The 16,191-nt window shown below is 38.8% G+C and overlaps 1 protein-coding gene across 2 annotated transcripts; it reads right to left on the reverse strand.

Annotated features, from left to right (window-relative positions):
* Nucleotides 1-29: 29 nt before the first annotated feature.
* On the reverse strand, nt 30-15,546 carry LOC121138090 (myosin heavy chain, non-muscle-like). Of its 2 annotated transcripts, XM_040740906.1 has the most exons (9): nt 15,442-15,546; nt 14,135-14,214; nt 11,857-11,935; nt 10,565-10,644; nt 8,335-8,413; nt 7,005-7,084; nt 4,788-4,866; nt 3,458-3,537; nt 30-1,257 (listed from the first exon to the last, which is right to left on the reverse strand). In XM_040740906.1, the coding sequence occupies exons 1-9, from the start codon at nt 15,529-15,531 to the stop codon at nt 1,137-1,139; spliced, it is 768 nt and encodes a 255-aa protein (XP_040596840.1). In that variant the 5' UTR covers nt 15,532-15,546; the 3' UTR covers nt 30-1,136. The 2 variants fall into 2 exon arrangements, with proteins under 2 accessions (XP_040596840.1, XP_040596841.1); XM_040740907.1 differs by lacking the exon at nt 3,458-3,537 and having other exon boundaries at nt 1,179-1,257.
* Between the last annotated feature and the right edge of the window lie 645 nt (nt 15,547-16,191).

Genomic DNA, 16,191 nt, shown 5'->3' on the forward strand with positions numbered 1-16,191 from the left:
TAAATATATCTTTGGCACAATCTCCTTATATCAAAACTCAGTGATCATTATGGAAGAGGAGAGGTAAAGATTGTTAAGTGTGCAAGGCAGTGGATTATGCAAGAGTGTTTCCTGGACACAGCAGTGCCGTAGCTTATATGAATTCACAGCAGAAGAGATAGCATGCAGAAGACTTGTGCAGGTCCATGGCCAACAGAGTTCCACCATGAAGAGGGAGGGGCTGTAAGTAACTACACACAGCCTTGATAGATTGCCAGTGATCCATGGGAGAAGGATGAATGGTATTTTTTAACGGTAGAATCTTCGCTGGGTTCTTACCTTCCAAACATGTATGTGTAGAACAAATTTTACATCATGAGTATAATGAAGGAATAAAACATGCAGCAGAATGTTTGGTGAATTGAAGGCAGGTATGAGATGAGCTGGGGAAGGGTCTTATATCATCAAAATATATTGTGGAAAATACTCAATGAACTATTCCCAATAAGAAGAAAAGACTTTACTCGGAGAAATGTCCTTGTCTGATGATCTAGTACTTATTCTTTAAGAAAACTGAATATTTCAGATAACTAATACTCAAGATATCACAGAAAGTCTAACATTAAATTTAAATCCAGAATTTCATCAAATATTTGTATCTTAAACATATACATTATGATGATGTATTGGCAGCAATGAAAAATTCAATTTCAGATTAGTTTCCCACACAGCATTGTTAACAGCAGCCAAACACATGAAAATTAAAAGTCCATCAGAGGGTAATTGGGTAAAGCAACTATGGTAAATACGAACTATTGAGTGTAGATAATCACAGTATTTATCATTAATCACTTAACACTGATAGGACATGGTAGCTACTGTTTTTGTTTTCATCCCAGAGTCTGGAAGAAAAGTAAATCAGAGCATGAATTTGGTATAATCCTGGGGTACATAGTCCCTGTCTCAAAAAACAAATCATATTCCCAGAGTAATGAATTTTACAAATTCAAAGAACTTCTACAAGCTAAGACAATTTAAACTAGTATATAAAAACATACGTATGTATATATCAAATATATGACTAGGGAGAATATTAATATCTCCTAAAATGTGATTGTATACTACTGCTAGAATCAGGAAATATTCATCTCACTATTTCAGAAATTAGTACAAAATAGGCTTTGTAAATATGGACTTACGTGAGTTGTGTGGAATTCTTCCATTTCCTCTTCTTCATGTTTTGTTGTTGTTCGTAAGTCAGAAATTTCAAGATTAAGCCTAAAAGACATGTTTCAGGTGTTTACTGCATACATTTCATAATATCCAATTAGATTAAAATACAAGTTTGTGAATGAGTTGTGTTTACTGCAAACATTTCAAAATACCCAACCTGAGTCTGAACAAATCTGTGAATGATCATTGGAATTCTGAACAGTTCGACTTACAGTGATTTTGAAACTGTACCCGTCTTTGGGTGGCCCTTCATCTGTACAAACTTTAGAGGTAATATGAACAAATGTGAGTTTTCTTAGTTGTCTTAGGGTTACTGTGTATCAAACTTATAGAATCAAACAGAACACATACACACCTCCACTGAGCGTCAACAACCAAAGTAAACTCTGCATTTCAGGTAAACTAAGTATAGATTTTCCCTCTGGTTACAAAAGTGTGCAATTAGTATGTATTATACAAATTCTATCTTGTCACGGCTGGCTTCCTGGTATGCACTCAACCTGGTCAGTATAGTGCTTTCATCATAGAACTCTGCAGATGATCTCCAACTCCCAAACTCATAGTACAATTCTCAGTGTTCACACAGTGCCTCATGCCTCATGTAGCTAGAAGAAGCCTTAAATAGCGGCGGCCCCATTGTTGTCCTGCTGACACACACAGAACACTGTCATCTGGACTTTCCTGTCATGATAGACTAGAAATGCTCTGAGATGTTTCACCACAATCACCTGTCTATCAAGCTGACTTCTCAGATATCATCTCTGCAGTGGGGAAATGTGATTGACATGGGAAGTGGGTACCACATCATCACTGCTCTAATAACAGTGGTCATGGGCTCATTAGACTATGGAACTTATTCATGGGCATAGGATAGAATCTGGAGTTATGGTTTACATAAGGCACAGAAGATCAGCCTAATGAGACATTCTGATGTGAGCTCATGATACCAGAATGTCCATAAATATGAAGACATCCACGGCTGTGGTCATGAGGTTTCTAGTGCTATTAAATTCTCTTCCCCGGAGTTTGCCAGAAGCGTCCGCATTAAATTCTAACAAGGAATTTGGATCCAGTCTCTAAAATGTTCATTGATATGAAGTTAAAAATAGTGAGATAGTTTATTTAGTGATGGATATCTTTACAAATCATTACTCTTAAGGTTGTGACCTTGTTATTGATTGTATTTTACCAGAATTTACAATGATATTCAAGTGTAAAAATGTTGGGCATGAGAGAGATCCCACACTTTGCCCCACTCATCATTGTTTGAGGAGATTAGTTAATGGCCCTGAAGTCAGCAGCCCCTATCTCCCTATCTCCTATCATCTGCAACACTCAGGAGGATAGACCTTGCCCCTCAACTGGGCAGAAATATAGAGCTGATCCTGCTGGCAGAGGTGTGGGTGAGAACTGCCCCCATTAGTTATCTAACAGCAAGAATGGAAGACAGCTAGCCCTGAGGTCATGAGGGTGAGAGAGCTGCCCCATCCCCCACCTGCTGAAACACTATGCAGTGGGTGTACTGTACCTCCACTAGGCAGTACAATAAAGCCAATTCTTTTGGCAGAGCCAGCCATCTGTGAGCATGGGAGAACTGTCTCCATTACTCATCTGTAACATGGCAGCTTAGGCAAATGAGAGATGCCTTTACTTCTGCCTCAATCATTCCAGAGCCCAAAAATTCCCCCAGCTTCAGTAGATATGGTCCTGTCTCTTATCAGCCGCAGCATTCCAGAGAGAGGCCCCTATACCACAACTAGAAAAAAACAATAGAGTTGCTGCTGATGTGTGGTTTTGGGAGATCTGACAATGAGGACTTGATAGCAGGAGAACTAGTCCTGCCCATGCTTGTCACTGCTAGGGGTGAACTTGGCAGGACAACACAGGAGAGCACACCATGGTGGTGAGGACAAGGGAGAGCTGGCAGGCTGAAAAACCCTGAAGTTGCCCAGGCCAGAACCAGGCATATGACTTGGTCCTCCCCAGCATCTACCAGATCTGTGATCTCTTGGGAAAACTGAATGGACCAGTCCTGCAGACCCCAATCTGCAGGATCTCCACAATCCAGAGAATCAGCAGGATAATAAAGGTTGATTCCATTGATAGTCTACCATCAATAGTGTAGCAGAAACCAGAGGCCTCGAGCCAAACCAGTGACTCTGGGATGAACACTTACTTGCAAGTAAAGATATATGGATAATAGTGCTAGGTCATGGTTGAAAGATTTGAAAAATTAATTCATTACCTATCTATTTCCTTTAGTAGTTTACGCTTTTCCTCTTTCCCATTCTCCAAATGCATTTTCAATTCTTGAATTAATTTATTCTGAAAAAATACATAATGTACATTTTAAATCATATGTATGATATTAAGTATATCTTTGTCAAAATCTCTTAATCCCAAAACTCAGTGATCATTATGGAAGACGAGACGTAAAAATTGTTAAGAGTACAAGGCAGTGGATTATTCAAGAGTGTTTCCTGGACACAGCAGTGCAGTAGCTTATATGAATTCACAGCAGGCGAGATAGCATGCAGAAGACTTGTCCAGCCTCATGGCCAACAGAGTTCCAGCAAGGAGGGGGAGGTGGCTACATATACCCAACCCTAGCCAGCAGAGGTTGTCAGTGATCCATGGGAAAAGGATGAATGGATTTCTTTACAGTTAGAATCTCTGCTGGGTTGTACTGTCCAGTGGATGCTACACATCCAGACATGTATGTGTAGTAAAATTGACACAATGCATTTAAAAAGCAATAAAACATGAAGCTGAGTGTTTGGTGAATTGAAGGCAGGTATGAGATGAGTTGGAGAAGGGTCATATGTCATCAAAATATATTGTTCTCTATTCTCAATGAACTATTTAAAATAAGAAAAAAAGACTGTACTCAGGGAAATGTGCTTGTCTAATGATCTCGTACTTATATCTTTAATAAAGCTAAATATTACAGATAACTAATACTCATGATATCACAGAAAGGCTAAGGGTAAAATGAAATCCAAATTTTCTTCAAATGTTTATGAATATCTTATAGATACACATTATGATGATGTATTGGCAGGGATGATAATTTCAATTTGACATTAGATTTTCATACAGCATTGTTTACAATAGCCAAATACATGAAAACTAAGAGTCCATCAAGTGGCAAATGGTTAAGCCGAGTATGGTACATATGAAATACTGATTGTAGAACAATCACAGTTGTTTTCATTAATCACTTAATGCCAGTAGGACATGGTAGCTTATGTTTTTGTTTTCATCCCAGAAGTCTGGAAATAAAGTCAATCACAGCATGAATTTGGAGTTTGCCTGGGATACATATTCACATTCTCAGAGGCTAGCCTTGGCTACATAGTCCTTATCTCAAAAAACCTTATTTCATATCTCAGAGTAATAAATTTTGCAAATTAAGAGAAATTCTGTAAGCTCAGAGAATTAAAACTACTATTTACAAACATTTACAATATGAATATACCAAATGTATGACCAGGGAGAATATTCTTATCACTGAAAATTATCTTCTTAGTCTTGCAGAAAGTAATACAAAATGAGCTTAATAAATATGGACTTACTTGGTTTTTCTGACACTTTCTACTTTCTTCTGCTTGACAATTTGTTGTTGCTTGTAACTCAGAATATTCTTCTTCAAGCCTAAAATACATATTTCAGAATGAGTGTGTTTCCTGAACACATTTTTAAACACACAATTATAATCTGAACAATACTGTGAATGATCATAGGAATGCTGAACATTTTGAAACACAGTGATTTTGAAACTGAACAGTCTTTGTGTGACCCTTTGTACCGACTTTACAAGTAATATGAGCAAATATGAGCTTTCTTATTTGTCTTAGTTTGTGTCAAACTTACAGATTCAAACATACAACACATACACACCTCCACTGAGCTTCAACAACCAAAGTAAACCCTGAATTTCAGGTGAACTAAGTGTGAATTTTCCGGCTGGTTTCAAAAGTGTGCAACTAGTATGAATTATCTAAGTTCTCTCTTGTCACAGTTTGCTTGCTGGTATGTACTGAATCTATTCAGTACAATGATTTCATCACAGTACTCTGCAGATGATATCCATCTCCCAAACTCATAGTAAAATTCTCAGTTTTCATACATTGCCTCATTCCTCATGCAGCTAGAAGAAGCAATAACTAGGCACTACCCATGGCCCTGCTGCCACACACACAACACTGTCATCTGGCCTTTCCTGACATTGTAGACTGGAAATGCTCTGAAATGTTTAGCCAAAATCAAATTTCCTCTATCAAGTTGACTTCTCAGATATCATCTCTTCAGTGAGGAAACATGATTGACATGGGAAGTTGGTACCCTACCAGCAATGTTATAATAAAATTGGCCATTGCCTCATTAGATTTCAGGAAATTATTCATGGGCATAGGAAAGAATCTAGAGCTACAGTTTACAGAGGGGTCAGAAAAAGATCATCCTAATGAGACATTCTGATGTGAGCTCATGATACTAGATCAAGGGCTGTGATCGTGAGATTTCTTGTGTTATTAAATACTCTTCCTGAGAGTTAGCCAGAAGCATCCCCATTATATTCTATCAAGGAATTTGGATCCATTCTCTGAAATGTTCATTGATGTGGAATTAAAAATAGAGGGATTTAGTGGATGAAATATTTTGCAAATCATAACCCTCAAGGCTGTGACTTTGCTATTCTTTTTGGTTTTAGCAGAGTTCACAGAGTTATTCAGGTTTTAAAAAGTTGGGAAGGAGAGATCATATGGCTTGCCAACCCAACAATGCTTGAGGAGAGTGGGAGTACTGGCCATGAAGTCAAAACAGCATAAGGACATAAGAGCAGCAGTTCCTCTCCCTGTCTGCCACCATCTGCAACATTCAGGAGAGTAGACCTTGCCCCTCACCTGGGCAGAGATATAGAGCTGATCCTGGTGGCAGAGGTGTGGGTGAGAACTTCCCCCATTAGTTATCTAACAGCAAGAATGGAAGACAGCTAGCCCTGAGGTCATAATGGTGAGAGAGCTGCCCCATCCCCCACCAGCTGAAACACTATGCAGTGGATGTACTGTCCCTCCACTGGGCAGTATAATAAAGCCAATTGTTTTGGCAGAGCCAGCCATCTGTTAGCATGGGAGAACTGTCTGTATTACTCAATTGTAACATGGCAGATTAGGCAAATGAGAGATGCCTTTACTTCTGCATCAAACAACCATTCCAGAGCTCATTAATTCCCCCAGCTTCAGTAGAGGTGGTCCTGTCTCTCATCAGCCGCAGTACTCCAGAGAGAGGCCCCTATACCACTCCTGGAAAAAAACAGTAGAGTAGCTACTGATGTGTGGTTTTGGGAGACTTGACACTGAGGACTTGATAGAAGGAGAAATTTTCCTGCCCCTTGCTTGTCACCGCTAGGGGTGAACTTGCCAGGAAAAGACAGGAGAGCTCACCCTGGTGGTGAGGACAAGAGAGATCTGGCAGGTGGAACAACCCTGAAGGTGCCCAGGCCAGAACCAGGCATGTGAGTTGGCCTGCCCCAGGATACAGCCTGACTGTGATCTCCTGGGAAAACTGAACCTACCAGTCCTGCAGACCCCAATCTGCAGTATCTCCACAACCCAGACAATCAGCAGGATAATAAAGAGTGATTCCACTGACAGCCTAGCATCGATAGTGTAGCATAAACCAGAGATCTTGAACAAACCAATGACTCTGTAATGAACACTTACTTGCAAATAAAGATATATGGATAATAGTGCTAGGTCATGGTTGAAAGATTTGAAAAATTAATTCATTACCTATCTATTTCCTTTAGTAGTTTACTCTTTTCCTGTTTCCCATTCTCCAAACGCATTTTCAATTCTTGAATTAATTTATTCTGAAAAAAATACATAATGCACATTTCATAATTATATGTAAGATATTAACTATATCCTTGTCAAAATATCTTATTCCCAAAACTCAGTGATCATTATGGAAGATGCGATGTAAAGATTTTTAAGAGTGCAAGGCAGTGGATTATGCAAGAGTGTTTCCTGGATACAACAGGGCAGTAGCTTATATGAATGCACAGCAGGTGAGATAGCATGCAGTACACTTGTGCATGTTGGTGGCCAACAGAATTCCAGCAAGGAGAGGGAGGTGGCTACATATACCCAACCCTAGCCAGGAGAGGTTGTCAGTGATCCATGGGAAAAGGATGAATGGATTTCTTTACAGGTAGAATCTTTGCTGGGCTTTACTGTACACTGGATGCTATACATCCAGACATGTATGTATACTAAAATTGACATAATGCATTTAGATAGCAATAAAACATGTAGCACAGTGCTTGGTGAATTGAAGGCAGGTATGAGATGAGTTGAGCAAAGGTAATATATCATTGAAATGTATTGTTGAATATTCTCAACGAACTATTTAAAATAAGAAAAAAAGACTGTACTCAGGGAAATGTGCTTGTCTAATGATCCCATAGGTATACTTTAAGAAAGCTAAATATTACAGATAACTAATACACAAGGTATCACAGAAAAGCTAAGGGTAAAATGAAACCCAAATTTTCATCAAATGTATATGTATATCTTGTAGATATACATTATGATTATGTATTGGCAGGGATAATAATTTCAATTTGATATTAGTTTTTCATACAGCATTGTTTACAATACCCAAATACATGAAAATTAAGAGTCCATCAAAAGGCAAATGGTTAAGCCAAGGATGGTACATATGAAATACTGATTGTAGAAAATCACTGTAGTTTTCATTAATGACTTAGAGCCAGTAGGACATGGTAGCTTATGTTTTTGTTTTCATCCCAGAAGTCTGGAAATGATGTCAATCACAGCATGAACTTGGAGTTTGCCTGGGATACATATTCACATTCTCAGAGGCTAGCCTTGGCTACATAGTCCTTATCTCAAAAAACCTTTTATGATATTCAGAGTAATAAATTTTGCATATTCAGAGAAATTCTGTATGCTCAGAGAATTGAAACTATTATTTACAAACAGTTACAACATGAATATACCAAATATATGACCAGGGTGAATATTCTTATCACTAAAAATTATCTTCTTAGTCTTTCAGAAATTAATTCAAAAATGGGCTTAATAAATATAGACTTACATGGTTTTTCTGACACTTTCTACTTTCTTCTGCTTGACAATTTGTTGTTGCTTGTAACTCAGAATATTCATGTTCAAGCCTAAAATACATTATTTCAGAATGAGTGTGTTTCCTGAACACATTTTTAAACACACGATTATATTCTGATCAATACTGTGAATTATCATAGGAATGCTGAACATTTTGAAATACAGTGATTTTGAAACTGAACAGTCTTTGCATGAACCTTTGTACCAGCTTTACGAGTAACATGAGCATATATGAGCTTTCTTATTTGTCTTGGTGTGTGTCAAACTTACAGATTCAAATATACATCACATACACATCTCCACTGAGCTGCAACAACCAAAGTAAACCCTGAATTTCAGGTGAACTAAGTTCCAATTTTCCCGCTGACTTCAAAAGTGTGTAAGTAGTATGAATTGTCTAAGTTCTTTCTTGTCACAGTTTGCTTGCTGGTATGCACTGAATCTATTCAGTACAATGCTTTCATCATAGTACTCTGCAGATGATATCCATCTCCCAAACTCATAGTAAAAATCTCAGTTTTCATACAGTGCCTCATGCCTCATGCACCTAGAAGAAGCAATAACTAGGCACTACCCATGGCCCTGCTGCCACACACACAACACTGTCATCTGGCCTTTCCTGACATTGTAGACTGGAAATGCTCTGAAATGTTTAGCCAAAATCAAATTTCCTCTATCAAGCTGACTTCTCCGATATCATCTCTTCAGTGAGGAAACGTGATTGACATGGGAAGTTGGTACCCTACCAGCAATGCTATAATAAATTGGCCATGGGCTCATTAGACTTCAGGAAATTATTCATGGGCATAGGAAAGAATCTAGAGCTACAGAAACAGAAGGGCCAGAAGAAAATCATCCTAATGAGACATTCTGTTGTGAGCTCATGTTACTAGAATGTCCATAAAAATGCAGACATCAAGGGCTGTGATCGTGAGGTTTCCGGTGTTATTAAATACTCTTCCTGACAGTTGGCCAGAAGCATCCACATTACATTATTTCAAGGAATTTGGATTCATTCTCTCAAATGTTTTTGATATGGAATTAAAAATAGAGGGATTTAGTGGAGGAAATATTTTGCAAATCATTACTCTCAAGGCTGTAACTTTGTTATTGTTGGTTTTACCAGAGTTTACAGAGTTATTCAAGTTTTAAAAAGTTTGGCACCAGAGATCAAATGCCTTGCCAACCCATCAATGCTTGAGGACAGTGGGAGTACTGGCCATGAAGTCATAACAGCATAAGGACACAAGAGCAGCATTTCCTCTCTCCCTGTCTGCCACCGTCTGCAACACTCAGGAAAGTAGAACTTGCCCCTCACCTGTGCAGATATACAGAGCTGATCCTGCTGGCAGAGGTGTCGGGAGAACTGCCTCCATTTCTTTTCTAACAGCATGAATCCAAGAGAGCTAGCCCTAAGGTTATAAGCGTGGGAGAGCCGCCCCTGTCCCCCACCTGTTGATAGACTAATCAGGGGATATACTATAACTCCATTGGGCAGTAGAGTAAAGCCAGTTCTTGTGATAGAGCCAGCCCTATATCTGAGAGCATGGGAGGACTGTCCCCATTATTCATCTGTAACATGGCGGCTTTGGCAAAGGAGAGGTGTCCTTTACTTCTGCCCCAACCCATACTCCCAGCCCATAAATTCCCCAGGCTTCATTAGAGCTGGTCCTGCCATTCATCAGCTGCAGCACTCTAGAGAGAGGCCCATATACTACACCTTGACAACATGGTAGAACTGTACTTGCAAATTTGCATGTAGGAGATTTGATACACTGGGGACTCAGAAGCAAGAGTCCTGCCCTGTGTTCATCACTACAAGGGGTCAAATTGCCAGGACAACACAGGAGAGCTCACCCTGCTGGTGAGGACAAGTGAGCCCTGGCAATCTGACCAACCCTGGGACTATACAGGCCCTGCACCAGGCATATGAATGGCTCACCCCATCATCCAACCCATCTGTGACCTACTGGGACAACTGAAGGGACCAGTCTTGCAGACCCCAATCTGCAGAATCTCCACAACACAGAAAATCAGCAAGACAATAAACATTGATTCCACTGACAGCCCAGCATTGATAGTGAAGCAGAAACCAGAGGCCTCAAACCAGACCTATGACTCTGCAATCAACACTTGCAAGTAAACATATAAGGATCAAGGAGTTTGGACATGGATGAGTGATTTGAAAATGAATTTCTTACCTAGCTATTTCTTTTCGTAGTTTAATGATTTTTTCATTCCGATTCTCCAAATGCTGTGTCAATGTTTGAAATGATTTATTCTGAAAAAATTGCATATATGTACATTTTTAAATCACATGAATAATATTAAATATATCTTTGGCAAAATCTCCTTATCCCAAAACTCAGTGATCATTATGGAAGAGTAGAGGTAAAGATTGTTAAGTGTTCAAAGCAGTGGATTATGCTAGAGTGTTTCCTGGACACAGCAGTGCCGTAGCTTATATGAATTCACAGCAGAAGAGATAGCATGCAGAAGGCTTGTGCAGGTTCATGGCCAACAGAGTACCCCCATGAAGAGGGAGGGGCTATAAATAACTACACATAGCCTGGAGAGGTTGGCAGTGATCCATGGGAGAAAAATGAATGATGTTTTTAAGGGTAGAGTCTTTGCTGTGTTCTTACCTTCCAAACATGTAGGTGTAGCATAAATTTTACATCATGAGTGTAATGAAGGAATAAAACGTGCAGCAGAATGTTTGGTGAATTGAAGGCAGGTATGAGATGAGCTGGGGAAGCATCATATATCATCAAAATATATTGTGGAAAATACTCAATGAACTATTCTCAATAAGAAGAAAAGACTTTACTCGGAGAAATGTCCTTGTCTAATGATCTAGTACTTATTCTTTAAGAAAACTGAATATCTCAGATAACTAATACTCAAGATAACACAGAAAGTCTAACGTTAAATTGAAATCCAAAATCTATAACATATTTATATGTTATAGACATACATTATGATGATGTATTGGCAGGGATCAAAAATTCAATTTGAGATTAGTTTTCTACCCCGCGTTGTTAACAGTAGCCAAAGACATGAAAATTAAGAGTCCACCAATGGGTAATTGGGCCAGCCAACCATGGTAAATACAAACTATTGAGTGTAGATAATCACAGTATTTACCATTAATTGCTTAACACTGATAGGACATGGTAGCTACTGTATTTGTTTTCATCCCAGAGTCTGGAAGTAAAGTAAATCACAGCATGAACTTGGAATGAGCGTGGGCTACACAGTCCGTCTCAAATCAAATCATATTCCCAGAGTAATGAATTCACAGAACTGCTGCAAGCTAAGACAATTTAAACTAGTATTTAAAAACAGATACCGATGGATATATCAAATATGTGACTAGAGAGAATATTAATATCTCCTGAAATGTGATTGTATACTACTGCTAGAATCAGGAAATTTTAATCTCACTCTTTCAGAAATTAATACAAAATAGGGTTTGTAAATACGGACTTACGTGATTTGTGTGGCATTCTTCAATTTCCTCTTCTTGATGTTTATTTGTTGCTTGCAAGTCAAAAATTTCAAGGTTAAGCCTAAAATACATGTTTCAGATGTTTACTGCACACATTTGATAATATCAAATTAGATTAAAATACAAGTTTAAGAATGAGTTGTATTTACTGCAAACATTTAAAAATACCCAACCAGATTCTGAACAAAACTGTGAATGATCATAGGAATTCTGAACAGTTTGAGTTGCAGTGATTTTGAAACTGTACCAGTCTTTGGGTGGCCCTTTCTCTGTACATACGTTAGAGGTAATATGAACAAATGTGCATTTTCTTAGTTGTCTTAGTGTTACTGTGTATCCAACTTAAAGATCAAACACAACACATACCCACCTCCAATGAGCTTCAACAACCAAAGTAAACTCTGCATGTCAGGTGAACTAAGTACAGATTTTCCCTCTGATTTCAAAAGTGTGCAATTAATATGTATTATACAAATTCTATCTTGTCTCGGCTGGCATGCTGGCATGCACTTAACCTATTCAGTACAGTGCTTTCATCATAGAACTCTGCAGAAGATCTCCATCTCTCAATCTCATAGTACAATTCTCAGTGTTCACACAGTCCCTGATGCCTCATGTAGCTAGAAGAAGCATTAACTAGTGGCGGCCCCATTGTCCTAGTGACACACACTGAAAACTGTCATCTGATCTTTCCTGTCATGATAGACTAGAAATACTCTCAGATGTTTCACCACAACCACCTTTCTATCAAGGTGACTTCTCAGATATCGTCTCTGCACTGGGGAAACGTGATTGACATGGAAAGTGGGTACCACATCATCACTGCTCTACTAACAGTGGCCATGGGCTCATTAGATATGGAACTTATTCATGGGCATAGGATAGAATCTGGAGCAATGGTTTACATAAGGCGCAGAAGATCAGCCTAATGAGATATTCTGTTGTGAGCTCATGATACCAAAATGTCCATAAAAATGAAGACATCGAGGACAGTGATCATGAGGTTTCTTGTGTTATTAAATACTCTTCCTGAGAGTTGGCCAGAGGCGACCAATACATGCTTTCAAGGAATTTGGATCCAGTCTCTGAAATGTTCATTTATATGAAGTTAAATATAGCGGGATAGTTTATTTAGTGGTGAAAATCTTTACAAATCATTACCCTTAAGGCTGTGAGGTTGTTACTGTTTGTATTTTACCAGAATTTACAATGATATTCAAGTGTAAAAATGTTGGGCATGAGAGAGATGCCATGCTTTGTCGCACCCATCATTGTTTGAAGAGATTGGGTTAATGATCCTGAAGTCAGCAGCCTCTATCTCCCTATCTCCTATCATCTGCAACACTCAGGAGGGAAGACCTTGCCCCTCTCCTGGGCAACAAAGTAGAGCTGATCCTGCTGGAAGAGAGGTGGGTGAGAACTGCCCCTATTAGTTATCTAACAGCAGGAATGGAAGACAGGTAGCCCTGAGGTCATGAGGGTGAGAGAGCTGCCCCTGTCCCCCACCAGCTGAAACACTATGCAGTGGATGTACTGTCCCTCCACTGGGCAGTACAATATAGCCAATTCTTTTGGCAGAGCCAGCCATCTGTGAGCATGGGAGAACTGTCTGAGTTACTCATCTGTAACATGGCAGCTTAGGCAAATGAGAGATGCCCTTCCTTCTGCCTCAAACAACCATTTCAGAGCCCATAAATTCCCCCAGCTTCAGTAGATATAGTCCTGTCTCTCATCAACCTGCAGCACTCCAGAGAGAGGCCCCTATACCACACCTGGAAAAAACAGTAGAGTTGCTGCTGATGTGTGGGTTTTGGAGATCTGACACTGAGGACTTGATAGCAGGAGAACTAGTCCTGCCCCTTGTTTGTCACTGCTAGGGGTGAACTTGCCAGGACAACACAGGAGAGCTCACCATGGTGGTGAGGACAAGGGAGAGCTGGCAGGCTGAACAACCCTGAAGTTGCCCAGGCCAGAACCAGGCATGTGAGTTGGCCCACCCCAGCATCCACACTGTCTGTGATCTGGGAAGACTGAATGGACCGGTCCTGCAAACCCCAATCTGCAGGATCTCCACAACCCAGACAATCAGCAGGACAATAAAGATTGATTCCACTGACAGCCTATCATATAGATAGTGTAGCAGAAACCAGAGGCCTCAAACCAAACCAATGACTCTGTGATGAACACTTACTTGCAAGTAAAGATATATGGATAATAGTGCTAGGTCATGGATGAAAGATTTGAAAAGTTAATTCATTACCTATTGATTTCTTTTAGTAGTTTGCTCTTTTCTTCTTTCCCATTGTTCAATCGCATTGTCAATGCTTGAATTGACTGTTTCTGAAAAAAGTACATAAAGTACATTTTAAAATTATATGTATGATATTAAATATATCTTTGGCAAAATCTCTTAATCCCAAAACTCAGTGATCATTATGGAAGAGGAGATGTAAAGATTGTTAAGACTGCAAGACAGTGGATTATGCAAGATTGTTTCCTGGACACAGCAGTGCAGTAACTTATATGAATTCACAGCAGAAGAGATAGAATGCAGAAGGTTTGTGCAGGCTCATGACCAACAGAGTTCCACCAAGAAGAGGGAGGGGCTATATATACCTACGGATAGCCTGGAGAGGTTGGCAGTGATCCATGGGAGAAGGATGAATGATGTTTTTTAAGGGTAGAATCTTTGCTGGGTTGTCACCTTCCAAACATGTATGTGTAGCACAAATTTTACATCATGAGTATAATGAAGGAAAAAAACTTGCAGCAGAATGTTTGGTGAATTGAAGGAAGGTATGAGATGAGTTGGGGAAGGGTCATGTATCATCAAAATATATTGTGGAAAATACTCAATGAACTATTTACAACAAGAAGAAAAGACGTTACTCTGAAAAATGTCCTTTTCTAATGCTCTAGTACTTATTCTTTAAGAAAACTGAATATTTCAGATAACTTATACTCAAGATATCACAGAAAGTCTAACGTTAAATTGAAATCCAAAATTTCATCAAATATTTATATGTTATAGATATACATTATGATGATGTATTGACAGGGATCAAACATTCAATTTGAGATTAGTTTTCCACACAGCAGTTGTTAACAATAGCCAAACACATGAAAATTAAGAGTCCATCCATGGGTAATTGGGTCAGCCAACTATGGTAAATACAAACTATTGAGTGTAGATAATCACAGTATTTACCATTAATCGCTTAACACTGATAGGACATGGTAGCTACTGTTTTTGTTTTCATCCCAGAGTCTGTAAGTAAAGTAAATCACAGCATGAATTTGGTATGAGCCTGGGCTACATAATCCCTGTCTCAAAAAACAAATCATATTCCAAGATTAATGAATTTTACAAATTCAAACAACTTCTGCAAGCTAAGAAAATTTAAACTAGTAATTACAAAGAGATACATATGAATGTACCAAATATGTGACTAGGGAGAATATTAATATCTCCTAAAATGTGATTGTATACTACTGCTAGAATCAGGAAATACTTATCTCACTCTTTCAGAAATTAATACAAAACAGGCTTTGTAAATATGGACTTACATGATTTGTGTGGAATCCTCGAATTTCCTCTTCTTGATGTTTAGTTGTTGCTTGTAAGTCAGAAACTTCAAAGGTAAGCCTAAAATACATGGTTCAGATGTTTACTGCACATATTTGATAATATACAGTTAGATTAAAATACAAGTTTAACACTCAGATGTGTTACTGCAAACATTTAAAAATACCCAACCAGATTGTGAACAAAACTGTCAATGATCATAGGAATTCTGAACAGTTCAACTTACAGTGATTTTGAAACTGTACCAGTTTTGGGTGTCCCTTTGTCTGTACACACTTTAGAGGTAATATGAACAAATGTGAGTTTTCTTAGTTGTCTTAGTGTTAGTGTATCAAAAATATAGATACACACACAACACATACATACCTCCACTGAGATTCAACAACCAAAGTATACTCTGTATTTCATGTAAACTAAGTACCGATTTTCCCTCTGGTTCAAAAAGTGTGCAATTAGTATGTATTATACAAATTCTATCTTGTCACAGCTGGCTTCCTGGTATGCACTCAACCTATTCAGTACAGTGCTTTCATCATAGAACTCTGAAGAGGGTCTCCATCTCTCAAACTCATAGTACAATTCTCAGTGTTCACACAGTGCCTCATGCCCCATGTAGCTAGAAGAAGCCTTAACTAGGGGCAGACCCATTGTCCTGCTGACACACACAGAACACAGTCATCTGACCTATCCTGTCATGGTAGACTAGAAATGCTCTGAGATGTTTTCACAAC

The sequence above is a fragment of the Mesocricetus auratus genome, unplaced genomic scaffold, assembly GCF_017639785.1.
Source record: "Mesocricetus auratus isolate SY011 unplaced genomic scaffold, BCM_Maur_2.0 contig_2750_pilon_obj, whole genome shotgun sequence".
In the NCBI taxonomy this organism is placed as follows: domain Eukaryota; kingdom Metazoa; phylum Chordata; class Mammalia; order Rodentia; family Cricetidae; genus Mesocricetus; species Mesocricetus auratus.

Bases quoted from the DNA above. Each gene is read 5' to 3' on its own strand.
- LOC121138090 (XM_040740906.1), bottom strand. From the start codon at position 15,531: ATGTATTTTAGGCTTACCTTTGAAGTTTCTGACTTACAAGCAACAACT. The intron at 14,215-15,441 runs GTAAGTCCATAT...TACTTTTTTCAG, and splicing joins GAGGATTCCACACAAATCAT to AAACAGTCAATTCAAGCATT. The intron at 10,645-11,856 runs GTAAGTCCGTAT...CAATTTTTTCAG, and splicing joins AAGAATGCCACACAAATCAC to AATAAATCATTTCAAACATT.